General features: G+C 40.2%; 2 protein-coding genes across 2 annotated transcripts in view; one reads left to right on the forward strand and one right to left on the reverse strand.

The window, feature by feature from the left end:
- MFF (mitochondrial fission factor) overlaps positions 1–4,554 on the forward strand; it is a 39,527-nt gene extending 34,973 nt beyond the window's left edge. The window contains exon 12 of the mRNA XM_036857543.1: positions 4,432–4,554. Within this exon, the coding sequence (XP_036713438.1) occupies positions 4,432–4,437 (6 nt within the window). The 3' untranslated portion in view covers positions 4,438–4,554. The remainder of the gene's footprint in view (positions 1–4,431) is intronic.
- Positions 4,056–13,253, reverse strand: TM4SF20 (transmembrane 4 L six family member 20). Its single transcript, XM_036857550.1, has 4 exons — positions 13,016–13,253; positions 8,079–8,144; positions 6,517–6,668; positions 4,056–4,565 (listed from the first exon to the last, which is right to left on the reverse strand). Exons 1-4 carry the CDS (start codon positions 13,196–13,198, stop codon positions 4,274–4,276), a joined length of 693 nt encoding a protein of 230 aa, XP_036713445.1. The 5' UTR covers positions 13,199–13,253; the 3' UTR covers positions 4,056–4,273.
- Positions 13,254–22,611: the final 9,358 nt, after the last annotated feature.

Here is a 22,611-nt window from a genome sequence, read left to right on the forward strand (position 1 = left end):
CTACTGAAACCCGCCCGCCTAGAGCCTGTGCTCCACAACAAGAGAAGACACCTCAATGAGAAGCATGCGCACTGCAACGAGGAGAAGCCCCCGCTCGCCGCAACTAGAAGAAAGCCCGCGTGCAGCAACAAAGACCCAATGCAGCCAAAAATAAATTAATTAAATTAAATTTAAAAAAAAACCAGTGGATAAAGTTAACACCTCTTTTGTTGGGCAGGCATGAAAAGGATTGATTCCATAAAAGTCAAAAATGAACATGAGCAGGAATTCCAGGAGATAAGCACAAAAGCTATTTTTCTCCCTATTGACTTTTACCAAACACTGGAGTCCTAGAACTTTCTCTCTTAATGGCTGTACGGGGGTAGGAGATATAATTCCATGTCTTCTTAGGCAGGCACTAGCTGTAACAGGAGACTCCTGCATGAAGCTCGAACCCCAAAAAACTACACCCTCAGTGAAAGGGTAAATGAGAAATCAACTTACCATCCAAAAGGGGACAACAAAGAAACATGTCTTCACCTTGTCACAGATCTAAAAACAAAAGAGCTTGAGTCTCTCTAACTTCAAAACCAAGCCCAGCTATGCCAGCCTCCCTCCCCTAGAAGTCATTTTGCATCGTTGTAAGAAAGTGGTTTGGGAGTTGAGAGGAACAGATTCACTCCTGGTCAGGATGGTCAGGAAATACTTCTTAGATGTTTGAGCTGAACCTTGAAATAAATAAATACATGATTTCAACAAGCAGAGAATGAAGAAAAGATTCCAGATGCAGGGAACAGTGGAAGAAAAGGATACAGTCAGGGCCAGTAACAGAGTAATCAACCTACCATACTCACTAGTGCCATACAACTAAGTAGCAGGTACAAGTGTAGCAAATACATTGTGCCACTGCTTTCGGAACTCTATTTAAAGGTTGGGTGTTTTTCACTTCTAGGAATACTTGTTGAAGCATTTGCTGGTTATTGACACTTTGAGGGATAATTTTATGAAAATATATTTGCAAGAGAGCTTTCCTTCTTTTCCTGCATGAACGTCTGTTATCCAGCTTCTTGATCATATTTGACACTGAAATTGAACTTTTTCTGGCCTCAAGTTTGGAAAAATGTAACTGCCATAACTTGTTCTTTTCCTTACAATGTATTATCGTGTCAGTAAGTAGAGACTCGCGTGTGCACAACACTGACCTCAGTAGTAAGCGGTTATAGCAGATGCACCACAAGCCCTGCTCTTAAGGAACTGACAGATTAATGGAGGAGGAGGGAAATAAGGCTTATTAAAGAATTAGAGGATTATAAAAATAATTTTATGAAGGAGGAGGAATTTGAGATATATGCCCAAGAACAGGGAGAGAGTGTTTCAGATGGTGGATGCAGTAAAAAAATAAAAGTATAAAGATTCCAAAGTGAGATTGAACATGGGAACGGAAGTGAGAAATAAAAAACAATGAGCTTTGTAAATGACTAGGTGCATGTTGTATGTGTGTGTGGGGGTGGGGGGGTGTATAGACATGCAATTGTAAGTTTAGGTACCAGGGTAGAGATGGCATGTCCCCAGAAGCCACCTCACCACAAGTGGCCCATAGGCTTTAGGCATTTAATCCAAGGCTGCAGTTTCCACAAGACCAAAATTGCAAACAACTAACTTGCCAGCTGTTTCAGCTGATTGTGCTATTGCCAGCCATCCTTTCTTTTGCCCTTTGAAATGAGAGGCTCACGTCTCTGTTCATGACCCTGTAGAAAACTGGGGTCATCTCTCACCCATTTCCAGGCTAATGAAGACTATATGCACTGTCATTGACTTGTTCAGTCAAATACAGTGAGCTGTCGTGTTTATTTTACTTGTGTTTTAATTTTTTGACTCTTGGCAGTTAGACATTCATTTAATAAGTGTTGAGTCTTGGCTAAAAGCTGAGTACTAAAGATAGGATTAATTCATTCAACAAAATATTCGTAGTGGCCCTACTTTGTATCAGGCACGGTACTTGGTACTGACTATACCGGGAGTGAATAAAAGAAACATATCCCTGTACCCATGCAGCTTATGGTCTTATGGGGGAGAGTGAAATTTAAGAAACAAGTACACTTTAAAATGCTATTGCCGTTGTGATAAGTACTGTAAATCAGCAGTCCCCAGCCTTTTTGCCACCAGGGACTGGGTTCGTGGAAGACGTTTTTTCCACGGGGTAGTGGGGGATGGTTCAGGCGGTAACGAGAGCGATGGGGGCGGCAGGTTCTGAAGCTCTGCTCGCTCACCCGCCGCTCACCACCTTCTGTGCGGCCCGCGTCCTAACAGGCCGTGGACCGCTGCTGGTCCACAGCCCGGGGGTTGGGGACCCCTGCTGTAAATGAACGCTAAAGGAGAGAGTAAAGGGAAGCCTGCCTTCCATTAGGCTGTTAGGGAAGGCCTCTCAGGAAAAGTGATAACTTGTGCTGAAGTCTGAAAGATGAAGAGGATTTAGCCGGAGATCAGACAGGTGGGAGTGGGAGGTGGGAGCTGGGCAGAGAAGAGGCCTTGCTGAGGGCCTGAAGAAGGGAAGAGCTAATGAATAAATGGATGAGAAGGACATGGTCCCTGTTCCCTTAAATTGTCTTAAAGTGATGGATTTATAAACAAAAATATGTTACATTGTGACAGGTATGATAATCGTGGTTTGGGTAAGTGCTAACTTGGTTTGTTGAAAGCATGCACTCTGGGAAGGCTTTCTCAAGTAGTAGATTTTTAAGCTAGACCTTAAGGATAAATAGGTATTTATAGGAGCATAGGAAGAAGGTCTTTATACAGTAAATGGGTTCAGAAAAAAATGCCTGTAAGTTCTTGATGTTACTGATTGGGGGGAGGGGGACAGCTATAATATATGTATTGTAAATTATTTCTAAAATCTTAAGCCCAGTGAATATAAATAATTGAAATAAAAAGCAGGAATGATCATATTCAGAAAATTGTAGATTTTGAGTTTTGTCTATTTTATAACATTTTAATATGGTAAATACACTGTTTTGTTATCCTGTCTTAAAGTTTGGCATCTATATAAGCCAGATTTCGAAAGACTGATTTTTTTTTCCTTAGGTATTTATTGTTTTTTAATTATTGTGAAAAATGCGAACATAGGAAAATTGAAGAGTGTAATGAATTGCCATATGCCTATCACCTAAATGTAAGGACATTTTTCAGTTGCTTCATTTTTTAGCTGAAATGTCTTAAAAACATGACATTTTCCCCAAAACACATAAATATGCATTTTTGAAAAATAAGGACATTTTCCTACATAACCATAAAACCATCATCAGGCATAAAAAAACTAACAGTAAGCCCTTAATATTACCTAAACCAGTCCTTGTACAGGTTCCCCCAGTTATCCCCAACGAGGCTCACATAATCCATTTGGTTGAATCATGTCTGTCTCTTTGCTCTCTTAATCTAGAATAGTTCCTTCCACCCATCCAACCTTTTATTTTTCTTATACTACATTTTCTTGTTGAAAACAAGGGACTATTGTCTGTTTACTGTCCCACCTTTTGAATTTGTCTGAATAATGTCCTCTTTCCCTGGATTTTCTGTAAGCTGAATTAGGTCTAAAAACTTGATTGTATTTAGATTACTGTTCACATTTGAATAACTCAGGAGTTAGGGGCTCCAACTTTCCATGCAGTCAGAAATCCACATGTAACTTTTGGTTGGCCCTCCATATCCTCGGTTTCTCTGTATCCAGGACTCTGCACCCACAGATTCAACCGACTGCAGATCGTGTAGTACTCTAGTATTTACTGTTGGAAAAAATCTGCATTATAAGTGGACCTGCACAGTTCAAACCCGTGTTGTTCAAGGGTCAACTGTATATATTTAACCTTTTTTAAATATAAAGAAATGCAATAAAAAGGTCCCATACTTTGGCTTCCCATATAACTTCTGTTCCTGCTTACCCTCCTCCCTCCCTTCCTTTCTCCACATGTGAGAACATAGTTAGAAAATCCAAATAGTACAGAAGTACAGAAAGACACAAAACAAATTGAAAGCGTCTCTCCACTTTTCCCCAAAGTCAACCACTGATGATATTTTTCTTTCCGTCTGAAAATGTGCATTTACCAACATGCTTCAGTGTGAAAGCTTGATTTGTTTTTTAAGTACATCAAAGGTGACTTTAAAAACAACCTTTGGATTAAACTGACTCATCCACAGCTTTCTAGATAATGTTCCATTATTGAATTTCTAAAAGCATGTCTTTTAAATGTCATTCTCAAATGGTTCAAACTGGTATTTCCATTTTATTATTATTAAACTACACAATTCGGCTTCTTCGCTTAGAGACTCCTCCACACAGACAGCCGAGGAAGCCAATGACTATCTGACTGAGCCCAAACAGGGTCTCAAGAATGCCCACGAGCAGTAGACCTAAAAATACTGAGAAATGGATAATCCTATGTTTGTTTTCTATAGAATTGAAGTGTAAGCTGTATGTTCTCCAGTTACTGGCTGTTGTGTTGTTGATGGAGGGATTACTGAAATCCGTAGGAGAAATACAAGAGTCGTTGAAGAACCACTGCAGATCGAAGGATTCTGGATGAACGGCACTGCACAAAATGAAAGAAATGATAAAAATAAGATATTCAGGAATACCACTGACCATCTAAAGAATGCAGCATTGTGCCTAGAAGAAGACATGTATAGTAAAACAGAAAGTGCTTTTGAAACATCGTGCCCAGAAACTATAGCTAAGATGAGGGTTTCTGAGCGTGTGCCGTTGTACTCTTTAACAGTTGTAAAACGTTGACATCATATATCCCATCATTCAACAAGCATCTACAGAGGATCTACTCTTAGGTTGAACTGTATGAAATTTTCTATGTCAGAAAGGGTTGAATATTAACAATTTCCTGTGGTCGCACCTATTCATGCAGGCGCTCTTCTACTGGCTAAAGAAACTAAAATAAATGAGCTCCCCCTTTCAAGGAGCTCAGTTCTTAGTGCAAAACTGCTGTGTTGCGTCTGTTCTTAAACCAGATGTACAATTTTTGCTCACAAAAGACATTTCAGATATGTCTGGTTAAAACCTTGTTGTAACAAGGTATGGAGAATGAGAAACTTTTAGCCCTAACACATCCGTCCTGACATGATTTATCTTTGGTTTTCTACAGTAGGACTAAGTGTTCTTAGAGAGTTTGCATTTCTGGATACCAGCAACTGATGTGCAGCCTGGGAAAAACAACAGTATGTCAGCATGCGGAATATGAGTATGCTTTTTGCAGTTTGCAGCAAGCGTAGGGTCACTCTTCTGTAGTTGTTTACTCTCCGTAACTGTCTGTCTCCCCAACTAGAGTGGGAATACCTTGATGCTGTGACCTCCAGCTTGGCCTGGCGCCTGGTACATGGTGAGTAGCCATGAGCTGAGGACTGAATGTGTATAGCATGTGTGGTTGAAATCTCTAATTTTCTACTCCAGCTCTACTAGTAAAGGGAGTTTCTTTGGATTTTGATCCACAACTGTGGTATGCAAATTTGGAGAGATTTTTCTTTTTTAATGCAGCGAGATAAGGAAAAAGGGAAAAAATTTTTTTCATGTAACTACAAAAGTGAATTCTAGTTATTTTCCATACTGAACAATATATAGGTAACGAATGAATTAGGTTGTTTTTTTCTTCCAGTTTTACAAATTGTGCCTAGATTCAGGCACAGAACGATCTTACAAGACTGAAATGAACCATTTCCATGTAACTCTTCAGCATTATTTGTTACTCTGTGAGTTAAACTTTTGATTCATTGTCATTCTGACAGTGTGTTTCTATTATGTTTGCATGATTCCATTGGCTGCTGCGTTGTTTCTTAGGGCTTGTAGGTAAGCCTCTAGATTTTATTTACTTATTGTGTTTTTATTCGATTTATCAAATTATAAAGGTAATATATGCTTAGGGCTTACAATTTTTTTAAAAATATTTTTTTATTTACTTTGGCTGTGCCAGGTCTTAGTTGCGGTGCACAGGATCTTCGTTGTGGCACGTAGGATCTTGAGTTGCGGCATGCAGACTTCTTAGTTGGGACATGCATGAGGGATCTAGTTCCCCGACCAGGGATCAAACCCGGGCCCCCAGCCTTGGGAGCGCAGAGTCTTACCCACCGGACCACCAGGGAAGTCCCAGGGTTTACAAATTAAATTAGATCAGAAGTGGAGAAAGTCAGTGCTCCCTCCCCTCCCCCGGGGCATCCTCCATTACCATTCTCCAAAGATGAAAGTTAAGTTTTTGGTGTATATTTCCAGAAATTTTTTATATACATGCACGTATGCAGCTGTAGATTTTTAAAAGACAAGGGTAATCCATCTAAGTCAACTACTCCTTTTAGACAAGACCATACCCAAAGCATTCTGAATGCAGTGATTCCTCCATTTCTCTGCGATTGGGCCAATTGGGATTAATGTGCTAAATCCCTAAGAATCTGTCCCATGCGAGATAACATGGCACTGGGTCAACACCACACTATTCTAACCTAGCTAGCTGCAGCTGTGTAAGACAGCAAACGGTTACTCACGTTAAGTTTTTAAATGAAAATTCGCAACTGGAAGCGCTGTTGCCTTGAGAGTTACAAATGAGAGGGCCCTCCGCGAGAGCCTGGACGGACACCATCAGGCAGTATGCAGCTCCAATGACGGTGATCACGTTCAGAAGTGATGAAAGAAACAGCTGAAAAATAAAGTAGGCACGTCTGCACATGTTGTTACATGTTCCCGCTCTGTTTCAAGTTTCAGCAGCATAAGCAGTCTTTATCATCAACTGCTGCCATTCTCCTGACACCTTACAGTCCTAGATCTTAAGATCACAGTTTGATTGGGTGCGACTGACACAAGAAGGCAGAGGGCAAAGTCCCTGCCATTTCATTAGACTTGCTAAAAGATATTGGTCTTGCCACTGTTTCTGAAAAACCTGAACTCTTATGCTCTACACGAACCTTGTCCATTTCAACGGACCACTACAGTGTGTCAGGAGCAAAGATAGACTGTAAATAACTAGCAAAGTAACTATAATCCTAGATAAATACCAAATGTCAGGATAAAGTAATTTTAAAAAAATAATAAATCGAACTCATGGCTTTAAATATGTACCCTTTTAAACAGTGGCTCTCACCCCTGGGAGCACATGAGAATCACTTAAGGTGCGTTTGAAAGATACTAATGCAGAATCTCAGGGGGGCCACCAGGCACTGGTATTTTTAAGATTTTCCCCAGGTGATTGTAATGTTCCCATCAGGCTGAGAACCATTGCTTTAAAACCTCAAGCTCAGTCAGGAATATTTACTGTGATTTCTTATTTATTGATTTACCTGCTTCCTTAAAGAATTATGAGAGACCTCAGTGTTAACTTCGTAACAATGTTCATGGCATAAACAGTATGAAGACTGGGAATTTTGGAGTCTGACGGATTTGGATACAGACCTACCTAGTAACTGTGCTACACTGGCAGGTTATATGCTTTCTCTGAGGATCAATTTCTCAGTCAATAAAACAGAGATCATAAAATGTATGGGTTTTCAGAAAAATAAGATAGCGTATTTGAAAATATTTTGAGTATAGTGAGAGAAGGTTAATAAATATTAATTTCCTTTTAACATAGTTACAATTTTATACATACCAAATGTTTGAAAAAATAAGTGTTGTCTCCTTTAACTTAACTAGACAAGGACAGTTAACATTCTGGTCCTAGTAAACCAGTCTTTCATGTGCATAAGAGAAATGAGAATACTTTTTCCCTAAGTATTTCATACACACCACACAAGTAACAAGTATTTGAGTATTATGAAATTGATTACAGCCCTGAGTGCAGACTTATAAATCTCCTTTCTTTGAAAACCTTTAGACTGAAACCGAAGATTGAGGAGAGGTCTGAAAGCTCGCTCCAAAACTAAATTTTTATGGGAAAACAAAAAGACAAACTTCACGCTTTCAGCATTATCGTATAAATTATTCTAAATAACATGTTTCTAGGACCAGCCCTGCCACTGGAGCCACACGGTGATTCAGGAGATGCTGACGCCTCAGCGGCTTTGCTGAGATGCCCGTAACTGCTTATGCACCAGACCAGCTGTGCCGTGCTCACCCCGGTTTTGTTATTGCAGCATGCTCTTTTCCTCGCTGCTAAGGACATTGTTGTTGCTGGAATGACCTGGAAATGACATCAACAGGAACAAAGAATATTATTACTTCTCATCAGATGATAAAGCAATAATCTTCACTTTCTACTTGCCAGCAGTTGTGGGAAGCCAAGAGGCTTAAGAGAATAAAAAGGAAATGTGGCAATGTCCTTGATCTTGTGACCCTTATGATCCCCATTTGGACCATAAAGATTAAAAAGGGGGAAGGGATGGAGGATTTCAGTATAGCAATTTCAGACTCTTCCGTCTACAGTTTTACTTTGAGTCATCATTAGAGAGACTTGGATTTTAAATAGAGTAAGTTATTTATTCATTATTTTGGAAGGAACGTTTCTGAAGGAATGGTTGCATCATCCAAAATTCACTTTTTTTTTTTTTTTTTACTATAATCTGCAACCACTTACCCAATTTCCCCAAAATAGTGTGAATTTATCTGGCAAGCATTCAGAAAGGAAATTGATGGTTTTGTCTGCCTGGCAATTGGGAACTAAGAATTCTATCACCACCCTTCTCCCACTTCCCTAACTTTCCTCTCACTCCCAGGGTCACCACCAGCTCAGTAGTTCCCCAAACTTATGATTTGAGAATTACTCTTAGTTCTACATTCTCCTTTCTACTCCTGTATCCATGGTATGGAATGATCTCACTTCGCATTGATGTTTAGAAATCTTGTATTACATTCTGTGTCAAGGGAACACATATTGCTGGGGAAAGCTGTAAGAAATGATGCCATGTTCTCAGGACTTAGGTTAAAATTTCTACTAATAACTAGTCAGCAGCTATAACTAGAAATTCTTCATGAAAGAAGTTTTGTATCATTGAAGAGTTGAATGTCGATTACTTCCTTACACTTAAGATATTTTAGCCATAAGTTTTTTGCCATCTCAGCACAGCTGCCCTTGAGTAGTTCTCTCTCTCTCCTCCCACTCTTGTTTTCTAACATTTTACTGAGTTCTAACAACATACCAGGCACTGTTATAGGTGCTGTATGTGTTTTAGTTCATTCACAGCCTCATAAAAATCCTATGCGGTAGGTGCCAATTATCCCCATTTTACTGGGTCGGAAAACTGAGGCACAGAAAGCTTGAGTAACTTGCCTAAGAAAGTGGAAGAGTTGGGAGTCAAAGTTGGGCATTAGGGTTCCAGAGCTCAGACTCAACCACTATTCCAACCACACTGGCCAATTCTAGCAATTCTCTGTTCCTTCATAGAGCTTGCCATTCTCATCCTCCCCACCACCATCACCCCCCTTGCTCATCTCATCGTCCTCCTCCTGATTGCTCCTTCCCCAATCCATCGTTCCAAGACCATGTCCACCTTTGTCCTTTCAGAGCAGGTCTCGGATTGAACAGCCTTACAAGGCAGCTTTCCTGACAAACTTCACCCCACTCTGACCATGTGCTGACTCCGTGTCACGTATGGAAGACACTTGGTATTGTTATCAAACTTTGCTTACATACTGCCTGGAACACCGACACTCTTATAATTCAAAGGGCACGTGTATGTATGGCAGCCTAACCATTCAAGGCATGGCTGAGAGCCCAGAAGAAAAGGGAAAAGAAATTTATGTACCCAAATAGGTGTCAGTGTTCGTGGGCTAAATTTCTTTTGTTGTACTTATAAGTGATACTGCCTTCTGAGCTTAAGGAACAAATCATTTAGAACAGGAACTGGCAAACTGGCCCACCGCCTCTTTTTTATAAACTTTTATGAAAACAGACATGCCCATTCGCTTACTTATTATCCATGCTGCTTTGGTGCACCAGCAGTAGAGTTGAATTACTGTGAGAGAGACTGGCTCGCAGAGCCTAAAATATTCACTACCTGGCTTTTCGCAGAAAAAACGTGTTAACCCCTGATTTAGAAAATTAATTATCTGTTAAAGTTAGTGCAACATTAAATTATAATTAAAATGGATAAATCATTCCATTTTCCTTATTGATGTAAATTAAACTCTGCTAACTTTCTTGAAGATTAATTTATTTCAGAGATGCTGAAAGAGATACTTTCCTAGTTCCCTTCTCTTGCAAAGGGATTTTATAAAGTAATAATAGCTTATCATGTATGAATCCTCACCTGGTTGACTTCATGGCATGTTGACACATCTTTGTTACATCATTATGGGTAACTTGATAACTCTGTATTTCAACCATTTTGCCCATTCAGAGCTTTGGAAATTAGAGGGGCTCTTTATAGGATGAACATTAAAATGTGAAAGTGTGTGTGGGTGTATGTGACTGAATTATAAGTCTTCCAGATAATCTGCACAAATAAGTAATCTTGAGAATAATCTTTCTCCAATTCCTAAGCACATTTGAATGCATAGGAGTTTTTGTGAAACTTTTTCTTGATAGTCGTTTGTTTTTATAAAGAAAAGAGGTAGCATTGTTTATTTTTCCTTACAGAAACCCATATTTTCATCCAGTTTTAGAAATAAGGCATATGATTTCGTAAGTGAAGTACAGAAGAGCTTTAGACCATTACAACTCTGATAGAATTCAAACTTTTAGGATTCCTCTAAGTACTTGAACATGAAAGTAACAAAACAATGGCTCATTATATAAAATCTGTATTTTGAAAATTTTTGTTAGACATAATATTTTCTAATGTAACGTTCAATTTCTCCTCTGTTAAGATTTTAATAATTGGTGAATTATTACACAATAAGTGAATGCAGTAAATAAGCATGATTAAGATTAGGCTTACAGTTAATCTATAAAATAAAATGGCCTTTATTTTTTAGAGGAAACAGTTCAAGGAAACGTTTCAAGTCGTTTTTTCAGGACTTGGAAGAAGAATGTGTATTGATTTGTCCATTTAGCAGGTAATAGGTGAAGGTAATTATGTAACATTTTGACTCTTAGTCATGGTTTCAAAGATGAAAAGGTTCACCTCTGTTTTGGGTAAATCATAAAACCATAAAATGACTATTTTATGAAGTAATCAATAATGAATTCCATAGTTTTTATTATTAACTACTTCTTGCAAAATTCCCTGTTTTTGAAACAATACTAATTTAAAATTCTACAGATTAGAAAGATTTCAAGAACTATGACAAAAGTGCTTATCACGACAGTGATTTCTTCTTCATTAACTTTTCTGTGTATTTACAAGTATATTGAGAGTTCAGTGTTTTGAGCTAAGTCAGTATTCTGATAGATGTAAAGGACACAATTCCCTTTGAAAAAAGATATTCTTCTACATTCTATATATAGCCAAGGATCAAGAAAATAACCTTTCTATCACCCACCTGTTTGCTTGTGAACCTAGTCTAGAGTTTGAGGCTCTATCTATAAGATGTCTATTGAACTTTTCAAAGAGTTGTTTGATACTTTGAAGATATTCCACAATACCGAGTAATAGAGCCTGGCGTGATACCAGTACATTGTTAATATTTATTGAGGTGATAAAGCAAACTTAATCCTGGAACAAGAAAGTCCAGATTCTCTGAAACGATTTCATATTTATATAATTTTTCTATGCTTCAGTTTCCTGGTCACTTAAGTTTATGGGTTAGGTTATAGATCTTGTCTTTCCCCTTTGTCAGCCTGAGACAGGTGATGAGGATTACGGTGCTAATACTGGTGGAAAACAGAGCTTTGGAGTCAGATAAATCTGGAATTGGGTTTCACACCTACTATGTGACCTTGTTAACATTCTTAACCTTCTGTTTGCTGGTCTGTTAAAATACAAATGTTAATAACTACTCAGCCAGATTATTATAGCATTTAAATAAGATAGTGTAATGTATGAACCTAGTGGTTAGCACTTAACAGTGGTCTGTTTCATATATAATGACCCACGAGTGTTTTCATGTTAAGTCTGGAGATAAGACTAGAAGCAATAACTGATCATCATTGTAACACACACACACACACACACACACACACACACACATCCAAACAAAGGCGCATTTCTCCGGCATTAACGAGACCGCAAGTGGGTGCTATAGCACCCAAGTGGTATAACAAAAACAAGGCTCTTGAATGCTGAATTTTCAAACTTCAATTACATCCCCATTTTACTGATATGCAAACAAAATCACAGGATAAATGATTTGCTAACAGTAATATATTGGAGACACAACCAGAATATCTCAATATTCTGTCATGTCTGAAAATAGGATTTATTGCTCTACACAATGGGTACCACCCAGGCCTACTGCATCAGAATTCCCAGGAGAAGGTCTGTAAATCTACATGTATTACAGGTGCCTCGGGTGACCTATGATCACGTACATTGGGGGGGTTCTGTCTTACACTGCTCTGCTGCAGATTTCAACAGATAGACCTATTAATAATTACCAACATTAAACAAGCACCATGATGTATAGGTTGTAAGTCAGATCTGAGTCAAAACGTCCCTGAGGTCAGAAAGCCAGGGTTTCAAGTCCCAAACCTCTTGCGCCAACTCCCCTCGGTGCAGGCAATGCCATATTCATGCCTCACAATTATCATCCAGGAGACTCATCGTGCATGGAATGTTTCTTCCCCTTCCTCTTGAGCACTTCCCGCTTTTGCTGTATTCCCTGTGAATACTTAGAGGCTGGTTTTGGCAAAGGAAAGCTGAGGGAATAAATTCAAAAAGTCCCGAACACTAACTATGAATCTTGGAAGAGCAGCCTTATACACGAAGAAGTACGATACGTAATTACCCCACCAACTTTTACCAATATCTTATTATTTTTTGCCCAAGCTCCCTAGCCTGTACCACAGTTCATTTAAATTGTTGTTCTTCACTGATGCCAATATAAATTAATACCATACCCACTGATCCTCACTATATCCTAAGCCAAGACATAGCTCACTGCAAGGCTGCAAGATGGTCTTTAGACCATCTTCAGTAAAATAGCTCCAAATCAAGTCAAATAAATTTCACTCACCATCAGACCTGCTCCAATAATCCCAGGGAAGAACCATTCAAAGCAAGAGATGGGGTTTTTAAAAACTTGGTCTTCCTCCACTAAGTTGACAATTAGAGGTATTGCATTGAGAATTACTCCCAACAGAAGCAGAACCAACAGGCTGAATCCATTGCAGGCTGTCCATCCTTCGCAGCAGGTCATGGTCACCCCCTGGTTCGAGGAGAAACCCTGTCAGGGTGGCTGTTTTTGTGGCACTGTCTTGCCTTTTATCCTGAGCCTTCTAGTTAAAGCTCAGCACTTATAAAAAAAAAAATTACAGAGATCAGTTCAGAGTCCAGTAGGGCAGGACATTATTATGAGGAGTATTGCAGGAAGTAAGGACGATTTTACATTACCATGGGGTGGGGAAGGTAGGTGGGAAAAAATCTATGGTTGCTACTAGATAAATTTATGCATGAAAATCGGCACATAAAAACAAAAAAAAAATGGGTTTAAGATACACTCTTCTAACATTTTTACATTTCACTAGTATGCCATATGAAAAGTAAAAACAAGAATATCCAGTTAAGATAACCTATTTTTCTTATTGTATTGATATTATTACCAGCTATGGAAGTTCCTTATTTTGAAATTGTTCAACAAGAAAATGAATATATATGAGATTGGGAGAAAATATTTTCTCTGCTGCAAATGTTCTTGATTAGTCAAAATGTTAGGGTTCAGTTTCAGGCTGTATGCTCACACACAAAAAACAGGCCTTCTGCTTCTTGGTCTCTACCCATGAAGACTGACTGCTGGTCCTGTGTTTGTTTACTGTGAGATGCCTCTATATTCTTATAATAAATTATCCCCTTGTTAGTACTTTAAGTGGGTTTCTTTTTTTTTTTTTTTGCAAACAAAACCAAAGATAGAAAAGTATACAAATAACTTGTCACATGCCATACTAAAACAGTAAAAAGAGTCAAGAAAATGGAAGGATTCTATCAAGATGAGCAAAGAAGCAGAATTCCTCTCGGCTTTGGAAGATGGCTAGAATTTGACACAAAAAGATGGTCAGAAAGGTGTTTCATATACCACTATCAGTTGCAGAAAACCCAAACTCTTCTAGCTATGCTAAACTGGAAGAAGGATAATTGGGGAATCGTGTACAAAACTGTTGGGAGGGCTGGAGGGGCAGTCTCCAGGAATGCCTTCCAGGACATGACTGCTGAATTGGCCCCAGGGGAACTTCTGCCTCTGCAGTCCCCACAAAGGCAGGGAAATGAAGAAGCCACCTCTGGAATGCATACACCACGACAGCTGCCATCCAGGAACCCACCACCACTGCTGCTGCCACCGCCCCTCTGCACCCTCAAGGGTAGACAGGACCCTGGAACACTGAATTTGACTTCTGCTGCCACTGCAACTTCTTCTTAGCTTTCGTGAAAGTAATATCTGGACCCAGGAACATTGCGGCCGTGCATAAAACTCAAAACCCCTGCCCCCGCATCTTCCTTCACAGCCACAGACAGAAGCAGCAGAAAGAGGGCCCCCACCTCCTTGCTGTCTTCCGTATTGTTCCTGAAAGCGGGCTCTGGCTGCTCAGCACTCAGAAGCCAATGAAGAGGCGTGTTGGTGGAAAGGAAAACTTGCCGAGGGGAGGGCGGACTCCTGTCCAAAGGCCGACTCCCCACCCCACTGACAATCAGTGGGCAAGAGCCTTCATAGACGGAGGGAGGGGGCTACATGCAGAAACAGCACAGTCAGCTCTGACAGTCACCTTGAAATTGGTCATGCGGTGGTCTGACCAGGGTCATCTCGATTGTTTTAAGTACAGTTAATCTTCAGTTCCAGGGTCGGTTTGTTCCCATTGCCTTGAGGCCTGTTCTCGGAATTGTGGCAGCTTATGTCGTGGCTACAGTCTGGTCATCATGTAGTTAACTTCTTCCACCTGGTGGGGCTTTCAGTATCTGTAACACAGCTCACAGGATACGGCTCAGAATATTATCTATAGCCCCTGAGGAGGAACTAAACGTCCTTGACTTTGCTTAATGGCCAAACTATTATTATTTGGTCTCCTTTGACTCTTTTCCTTTGTTTCTGCATGTTCTCATGCAGAATCATGTCTCTGATTAAACTTACTCTTTGGCTAAAGTTTTTCTACAGACAAAATGCAGGCTGAGGACATGGGGTGGGGGGCAGGCAAGGACCGCAGGGTCCTGCTGCATTTCAATATCGCTCAAGGATCTAATTATTGCAATATCCAGACTTAGATGCAGAGTATTCTAGAAAATGTAGTTTTGCCACCCATGTGGGATCTTAATTCCCCAACCAGGGATCGAACCTGTGCCCGCTGCATTGGGAGTGTGGAGTCTTAAGCACTGGACCACCAGGGAAGTCCCTGGAAAATGTAGTTTGTAATCATTCCAGTCTCTACTGTACAGAAAGCTATACTAGAATGACATTGAAATGAATATTGAGCAAGACATTTCACCAGGGTGATTTCATTTAAATTGTATGGAAAAAACTTTCTCTAGAGTAGCTGGGATTACCATTACTAGGTACCATTTTAAGTGATTTCAATCATGTTTGTGTTTCTTCCATGTCTTAGATGTCTAGAATGTCTAGATATACTTACATGTCTAGGATGACATGTAACATTTTAAAAACGAGTTAGAACTACCTGTTTAATTCAAATGAGAACACATCTCAAGAAAACATATTAGAAAAATATGTTTCTTCCAGGGATAGGACTTAATATATGAGAGAGAATGGAGTCACAGCCAAGTCACATTTGTGCCATTGGTGAAAACAAGAGGTAAAGCAAAAGCACTTTGTTTTGTCCTCCCCCCCCGACCCAATGCTTCTTCTCCTAGCCCACTGCACACCACGGACCTAAGAGCAGTAAGGATTGTAGTCAAACACCAGGGACCACATTTCCTAAAATTCTCTAGCTTTTACTGGCTTCTGCTCACCCCATCTTCTGCTCACTCCGTGGTTGGAGTTAAGTAGCTCCAACCCTGCACTGAGTATGCCTGACAGTACTACCCCAGGAGGAATTCATGTGATATGAATGGGTATTAAACACTCACCCATGTTATGTCAGGCATCCTCTTCTAAACACACTTCAGTCAAATCAGTTGAGGCTGATTTGACTGAAAAACTTGGGCTTTATACACAGATATGGCTAACTGTCCACTAACATTTGTGCTTTTACATTTCATGTAGAGTGGTTGAGAAGTGTCCACCCAGCCACAGACTACGTTTCCCAGTTACCCATGCCTCTAGGTTGGGCCATGTAACTATTTCTAACCAATGGGAAGTTATTTTCATCTAAGGAGTTTACAAAGTGATGGAGGTCATCTATTTTCTTCTTTCCCATCTATAGTTTGGAGACAACCAAGCTACACTGGAAGTCATGTGCTGAAAATATCAGCTTCCATGGACCTAAATCTGTACCAGGTAGAGGCCCAACCCCTGCCCCTTCTGCCCACCTAGGACTGTTCAGGACAGTTGACATCAACAAGCAATAAATGTCTATTGTTAGAGTAGCTAGCATTACCCCCAATAAATTCAGTGTGTCCCTTGTCTTTCACCTTATAATCTTCTGGACCTTTGCAACATATTGCTGAAAGTCAACTCCATCATTCCCACCCCTCCTCAAAAACATCAAAAAAAATGAGAAGCCCGCGCACCGCAATGAAGAGTAGCCCCCACTCACCGCAACTAGAGAAAGCCCGCACGCAGCAAAGAAGACCCAACACAGCCAAAAATAAATAAAAAATGAAAACAAGACACTGAGATACATATTTTCCTAGAGTTTTATTCAGAAATTATATTTAGGAAGATTAGGGAACATTAGAAACTGTAAGAAATATACTGTACTGGTTATATACTTACTGTATATAACCAATATAAGTAGGAATACAAGCGCAGAAGTTCCACAAACAGAAAAGTAAACGTTTCAAAAGAATGAAATATGTTTAAAAGTATCATTTCATTCCGCTGAACTCATTAGTGGGAATTTTTGCACCCTCAGACCCAAGCTGTGACCTATTTGTGTTGCAGGGCAGATTTTGACTGATGGGTCATATTGGATTGAGAGTTGTTTATATATACATAAACAAATTTTAATGCCCACTGTAGCCAAAGTATATACAAGAGTCTGTGGGGTAGGGAACCTGTGAATTTAATTTTGAGAACTCAGTAGCCTCCTGTGCCGCTAAAGCTGTAAAGGCTTGTAGAGATTCTCAGCTCAACCTTAGTATTTTTTTTTTTTTATAGACTTTTACTTTTTTTTTAAGTATTTATTTATTTATTTATTTATGGCTGTGTTGGGTCTTCGTTTCTGTGTGAGGGCTTTCTCTAGTTGTGGCAAGCGGGGACCACTCTTCATCGCGGTGCGCGGGCCTCTCACTATCGCGGCCTCTCTTGTTGCGGAGCACAGGCTCCAGACGCGCAGGCTCAGTAATTGTGGCTCACGGGCCCAGCTGCTCCGCGGCACGTGGGATCTTCCCAAACCAGGGCTCGAACCCGTGTCCCCTGCATTGGCAGGCAGACTCTCAACCACTGCGCCACCAGGGAAGCCCTCAACCTTAGTATTTTATAGATGAGAAGTAAGACAGTCAGATTCAGGGAAGCTAAGGCGACTCACTCATGGATAGGCTGCTCTGGCAGAGCATGGTCTTGAATTTGGGACTTCTGACTTCCAATCAGGTGTCTTTCTGTTCAATTATAAACTTGATATTTCGATGAACCAGCTGGTGGACAGAAGCCAGGCGCAATCCCACAGCATGAATGAGATCCCGTAGACAGACCCACCTTTGGGCCTGTCAGCCCGGGAACGCGAAACACCCTCTTTCCAAGAGCATGGTGGCTCTCCGCCTGGGCACATAAACAGGATGGCAGGAGTAGCTAGAAAAACAGATTCAGTATAATTTTGTATTTGGCAAACTAAGTATGTGTTACCTTGGAAACACAACATAGTACCAGTAAATTTTGGTTTTAAGCTATGGGCCCTCAAGGAGACTGCAGTGGAGTGAGAGCTTATGTACAAACAAGCCATCTCAGTGCCACGTGCTGAATCCTGTTTCAGAGTCAAGTCCCAGTGGTGGTCCCTCCTTCCCAGAGGAGGTCTCCACGGGGGTGATTCGTCAATAATCACAGGAGTTTTCCATGTACCCAGCAGCACCCTTAGATTTGGGCAAGAGGCCCGAGGCCCTGCACGTTAGGGTCCCACATACCAAAAGCATATGGACATAAATCTATTAAAGAACATAAGGGCCCCTCTGCCACATAGGATCCAGAACTTGGCCTGTAATCCTCAAAATTCGCTGCTGTGAGATGACACACCGTTCGGGCCCTGGGGAAGTGGTGTCCACAGCCCTTGCCCTATGTCCTGGAAACAGGGGCTCACGACTGCCATGGAGGTTTGTGGGCTGATTGCTTCAGAGCGCGTGGAGGAGGATTTATGGGATGGAGAGACACTTAGGCAAGAGAAGAGACTGACTGACTTGTCAAATGCTTCCTCAGAATATTCTTGTATCATAAAGTATCATTTCCGTAAGGAGTGGCAATCATCCATTTTCTTGCATCTTCTTGCGCTCTGAGTCCTTGTCCTGGAGAGACTCACACACCCCTGCGGTGTCCACAACATTTGCATGTGGCTGCTGAGCAGTGTTTACAATAGTAAACAATACATATTCTTCCTACATTTGTTTACATGCATGAAATGGGCTATTGATTCTTTACCGTGGCACTACATGGGCATTAAACACTAGACTTGTGAATGCTTTTACTCTCATAATGTATCTGCTAAAATTTAATTACATATTTTTGAAAGAAATATTTTAGTTTTACTTAAATAATTTTAATTTAAAATGTTCATTAATTATAATTTGATTTTTGTCTTTTAATTTTGTAGGTGATTTTGAAGATTCTTTCCAAGAAAGTTAAGCTTTAAGCATGTGAAAAAAAACTTTAAATTTTTTACTTTTACACTTTCTATTTTTTTGATGAAAATATATTTAAATTTTGTACAGTTTGAGTACTTTTACATTTCATTTTTAATCCTTTAGATCATTACTGGCAATAGATTACAAGTTATTTTTTAATCTTTATTATTACAAATAGTTAATAATTTGCTGAAATGAAGGTAAGGAAAAACATTCTGTAATAAACATATAATAATTTATGAATTATGTGTATCTCTATTTTACTACTCACCCAACATCCTGACCCATCAACATAATACCCAGACACAGTGCAGCAGTGATTAAATTCAGTTGTCTTTAGTATTTTGCCAAAAGTCACACAGGTATACATATTTTTTCATATGTTTTTTTTTTTTTAATTCAAGAAAAACTGCTTTAATTAAAGTTTTGAAACCATATGGTTTTTATGGTGGTATATTTGACCAGGCAAAAGGATAGAGCACATTGTAACAGTCTGTTAGCATGATTTATTGCTTTATAGTTTTGAGACTGTACAGTCTGCAATTCCATTTGTACCCAAGTCTCAGCCCTGCAAATGTTAGGGCTGGGCTGCACGCAAACAAAAGCGGAGGGCATCCGAGCCGCAGTACAAAATAGGTACACGGAGAACGGGGCAGCCTTGGAATAGTCAGGGTGTGTGTGGCTGGAGTGTAAGGAGCAGTGAGGAGCTGGGATGGCAGGGGCCACAGCCCGAAGAGGCCTGAAAGCCACTCTTAACTGTCTGTGCTCACCCCGTGCAGATTGGCAGCCCTGAGAGGCTAGGCATGGGAGGAGGAAGTCCCAGGAGTCCAGGGGGTGGGTGAGATGTTCTTCCTGCAGGGCAGTCAGTTAGGATGCTCAAAACCATGTCTTCTGGGAGGGAAACCCAGAGATGCTATTCCCCTTCAGTCGAAGGATGGGAGGTAGGGTTTGGATAGGTTCACTGCAAATCTTGCTTTCATATGGAGTTGCCACCCCCCTGCCCCGTAAAGAAGTGGGGACTGATTACTGTTCTTCCCTACATCACCTGAGGCAAAAAAAATATTAAGAGAAAAGAGAGTGTGTTCTTTCAAACGGAATATCTGGTCATTCCTTGTTTGTTCACGGGATGCTATCGGATAGAACACCCTTCGGGGAAATGTTGTGGAAGGTGAAATTGGAAGGAAGTCATGACGTAGTAGGAAAATGCACTGGTGATGTGAGGTGGCCCCTCCAGACGTTTGGCTTATGCAGGTCCCTCTGCTTCCTGTGTCTTTCTCACAAACAATTTCTTCTTCTTGTCTTATGTTGCTATGATGTGGTATATTTTCTCATGGAAAATAAACATTGTGTTTTTTTAAATTTTTATTGGAGTGTAGTTGATTTACAATGTGTTAGCTTCTGCTGTACAGCAAAGTGAATCAGTTATACATATACATATATCCACTTTTTTTAAGATTCTGTTCCCATATAGGTCATTACAGAGTATTGAGTAGAGTTCCCTGTGCTATACAGTAGGTCCTTATTAGTTCTCTATTTTACACACTATTATATATAAAATAGAAAGCTAAAATAAACATTGTTAATTTAATGGGATCTTGGTTTTATCCACAGTCACCATGAACCTTGGCATTCATCTTCCTAAAATGCTCAACTCTGCCCATAGGCTCAACTTGGAGCAATAAAAATGACGCAGACAAGAGCTTGCTTTCTCCACCTTCTTATCCCAGAGGAAAGAGGAACATACCTCTGAATTAGAGTGAAGGGGAAAACGGGAATAAATGCATAGCTCTTTTAGAGCTGTGTGCCTTCACTATGGCAGAGCAAAATGTAAAACCTCCAGGAAAAGATCTGAGAAGCAATTCTAATAGAGTTGTTTATTGTGTATCTGCAATAAATAATCACGAGCAAAATAACAGCGAGCTGTTTTGCCCATAGAGGTAGTTTTCCATACAGTTTCTAAACTAGCGTAGATTAGATGTAGAGGATTTGACTGCGGTTTTGTGTCTGTAGAAGCATATATGATGATGTTTGTAGTATTCTTTAGAGTCATGAACGCGTATAAGTCACTGGGGAGTTGGTTGAAGTATAACTCATTGCTTAATTCAATTCCTCCAGCAAGTATTTACTTGAGAATCTACTATGCGATAGGCTCTGTTCTAAGCACATGGGATACAGCAGTGAATAAACCCAACACAAATCCTTGCCACCTAACCTTTCCATGCTCATGGGAGGAAACAGAAAATAAATATTAATGGATAAATATTGAGTACATTAGAATGTGCTAAGTTCAACGGAAAAGTGAAGGAAAATTAGAAACGTGGTGTGGTTTTGTAATTTCAAATTAAATCATAGCCATGATATGTGCTATTATGCAGCTTTCAGAAAATGAGATAAATGCATATAGTACACATTGAAAGATCTCTAAAACTAAGAGGAAAAAAGCAAATTACGGAACAATGGAAATTCATTTAGACATGTGTGTATGCGTGTGTCTGAAAAGATCTGAAGAGATATACACCAAAACACGCTTCTGCATATCTCCCATCTACCCACCACCCAAACTGCAGCAGACACTAGATAGGTTGCTTTGTCCTGGGTAGGTTTTTTCCAAGCCCTCCTTTCACTGAGGGTGACACTTTGAGGGTCCACACTTCCCACAGGGGTCTCTGCTTCAGTTCCCCTTTGCCCAGCCCAAGGATGCTGCATGTCAAATTTGTAGCCCTCTTGCATTTCTTCCCCTGGGGGCTGCCTTTACTCTCCTGAGCCAACTCTACACTTAAAGGGGAGCTTGTTATATTTTGTGCAGAATCTCTAAATGTTTTGCAGAGACAGAAGGCTTTTTGGGGTATCTAGCCTACCATATTGCCAGAACTGGAAATGATCAATAGAATTTTTAAAGAAGCTATAAAAAGTTAAAATTAAAGTTAGAAACAATTAATTTATTCATTCCCTATCTGTTCTTGAAAGGAATATATTGACAATAGGATGCCACATCACGGGGAGGGAATTCTTTGCCTATCAAAATATTAGGAGAAATGCTTAGAGGAAATGACGGAGCCCTCCAGCATGTTGTCAGGGAAAATATGCCAAAACCCTGCAATCAAATCTGAGTTAATTGTCATTCTAGACACGAGCACACAGTGGTAATTATAACCTATATTTTATTAACCATAAAACAAAATAATTTATATGCATCATTTTTAGCCTCATTTTTAAAGATAGGGTTGCAATCAATCTTGTTACTAAATTATTTTCTGTGAAACTTTATTTCCTGTTTAAATAGATTCAAGTTTTTTCCCCCTGTACCAATTATCCCTGGATAATGAAGACCTCCAGTATTCCCATTTTAAAAAGGAGGGTATTGAGACTCAAAGAGGTCAAGTACTTTGCCCCACATCCCCCAAGTGGTGACTTAGAGCCCGGGTTCTAGGCCAGGTCTCAGTGATGTCAGGTTCAGGCTCTGTCCATTCCGTGCGTGAAGCCAGGGTGGGGTGGCCGGCACCTGCGGCATTGCTCTAGCGCACCTCCTCTAGGACTTGTTCCCCTTCCTGTTTCTCATGCTCTCTCCCAGACCTGTGCCTCCTACTCCATCTGGCCTCAGGATCCGGGGTCCAGTTTTAGGTCTGCTTTCCAGGCTTCCACCTTCAGGGCAGAAACGCTCTGTCTCTCTCTCAAGCCCCA

The sequence above is a fragment of the Balaenoptera musculus genome, chromosome 7 (genome assembly GCF_009873245.2).
Source record: "Balaenoptera musculus isolate JJ_BM4_2016_0621 chromosome 7, mBalMus1.pri.v3, whole genome shotgun sequence".
NCBI lineage: Eukaryota > Metazoa > Chordata > Mammalia > Artiodactyla > Balaenopteridae > Balaenoptera > Balaenoptera musculus.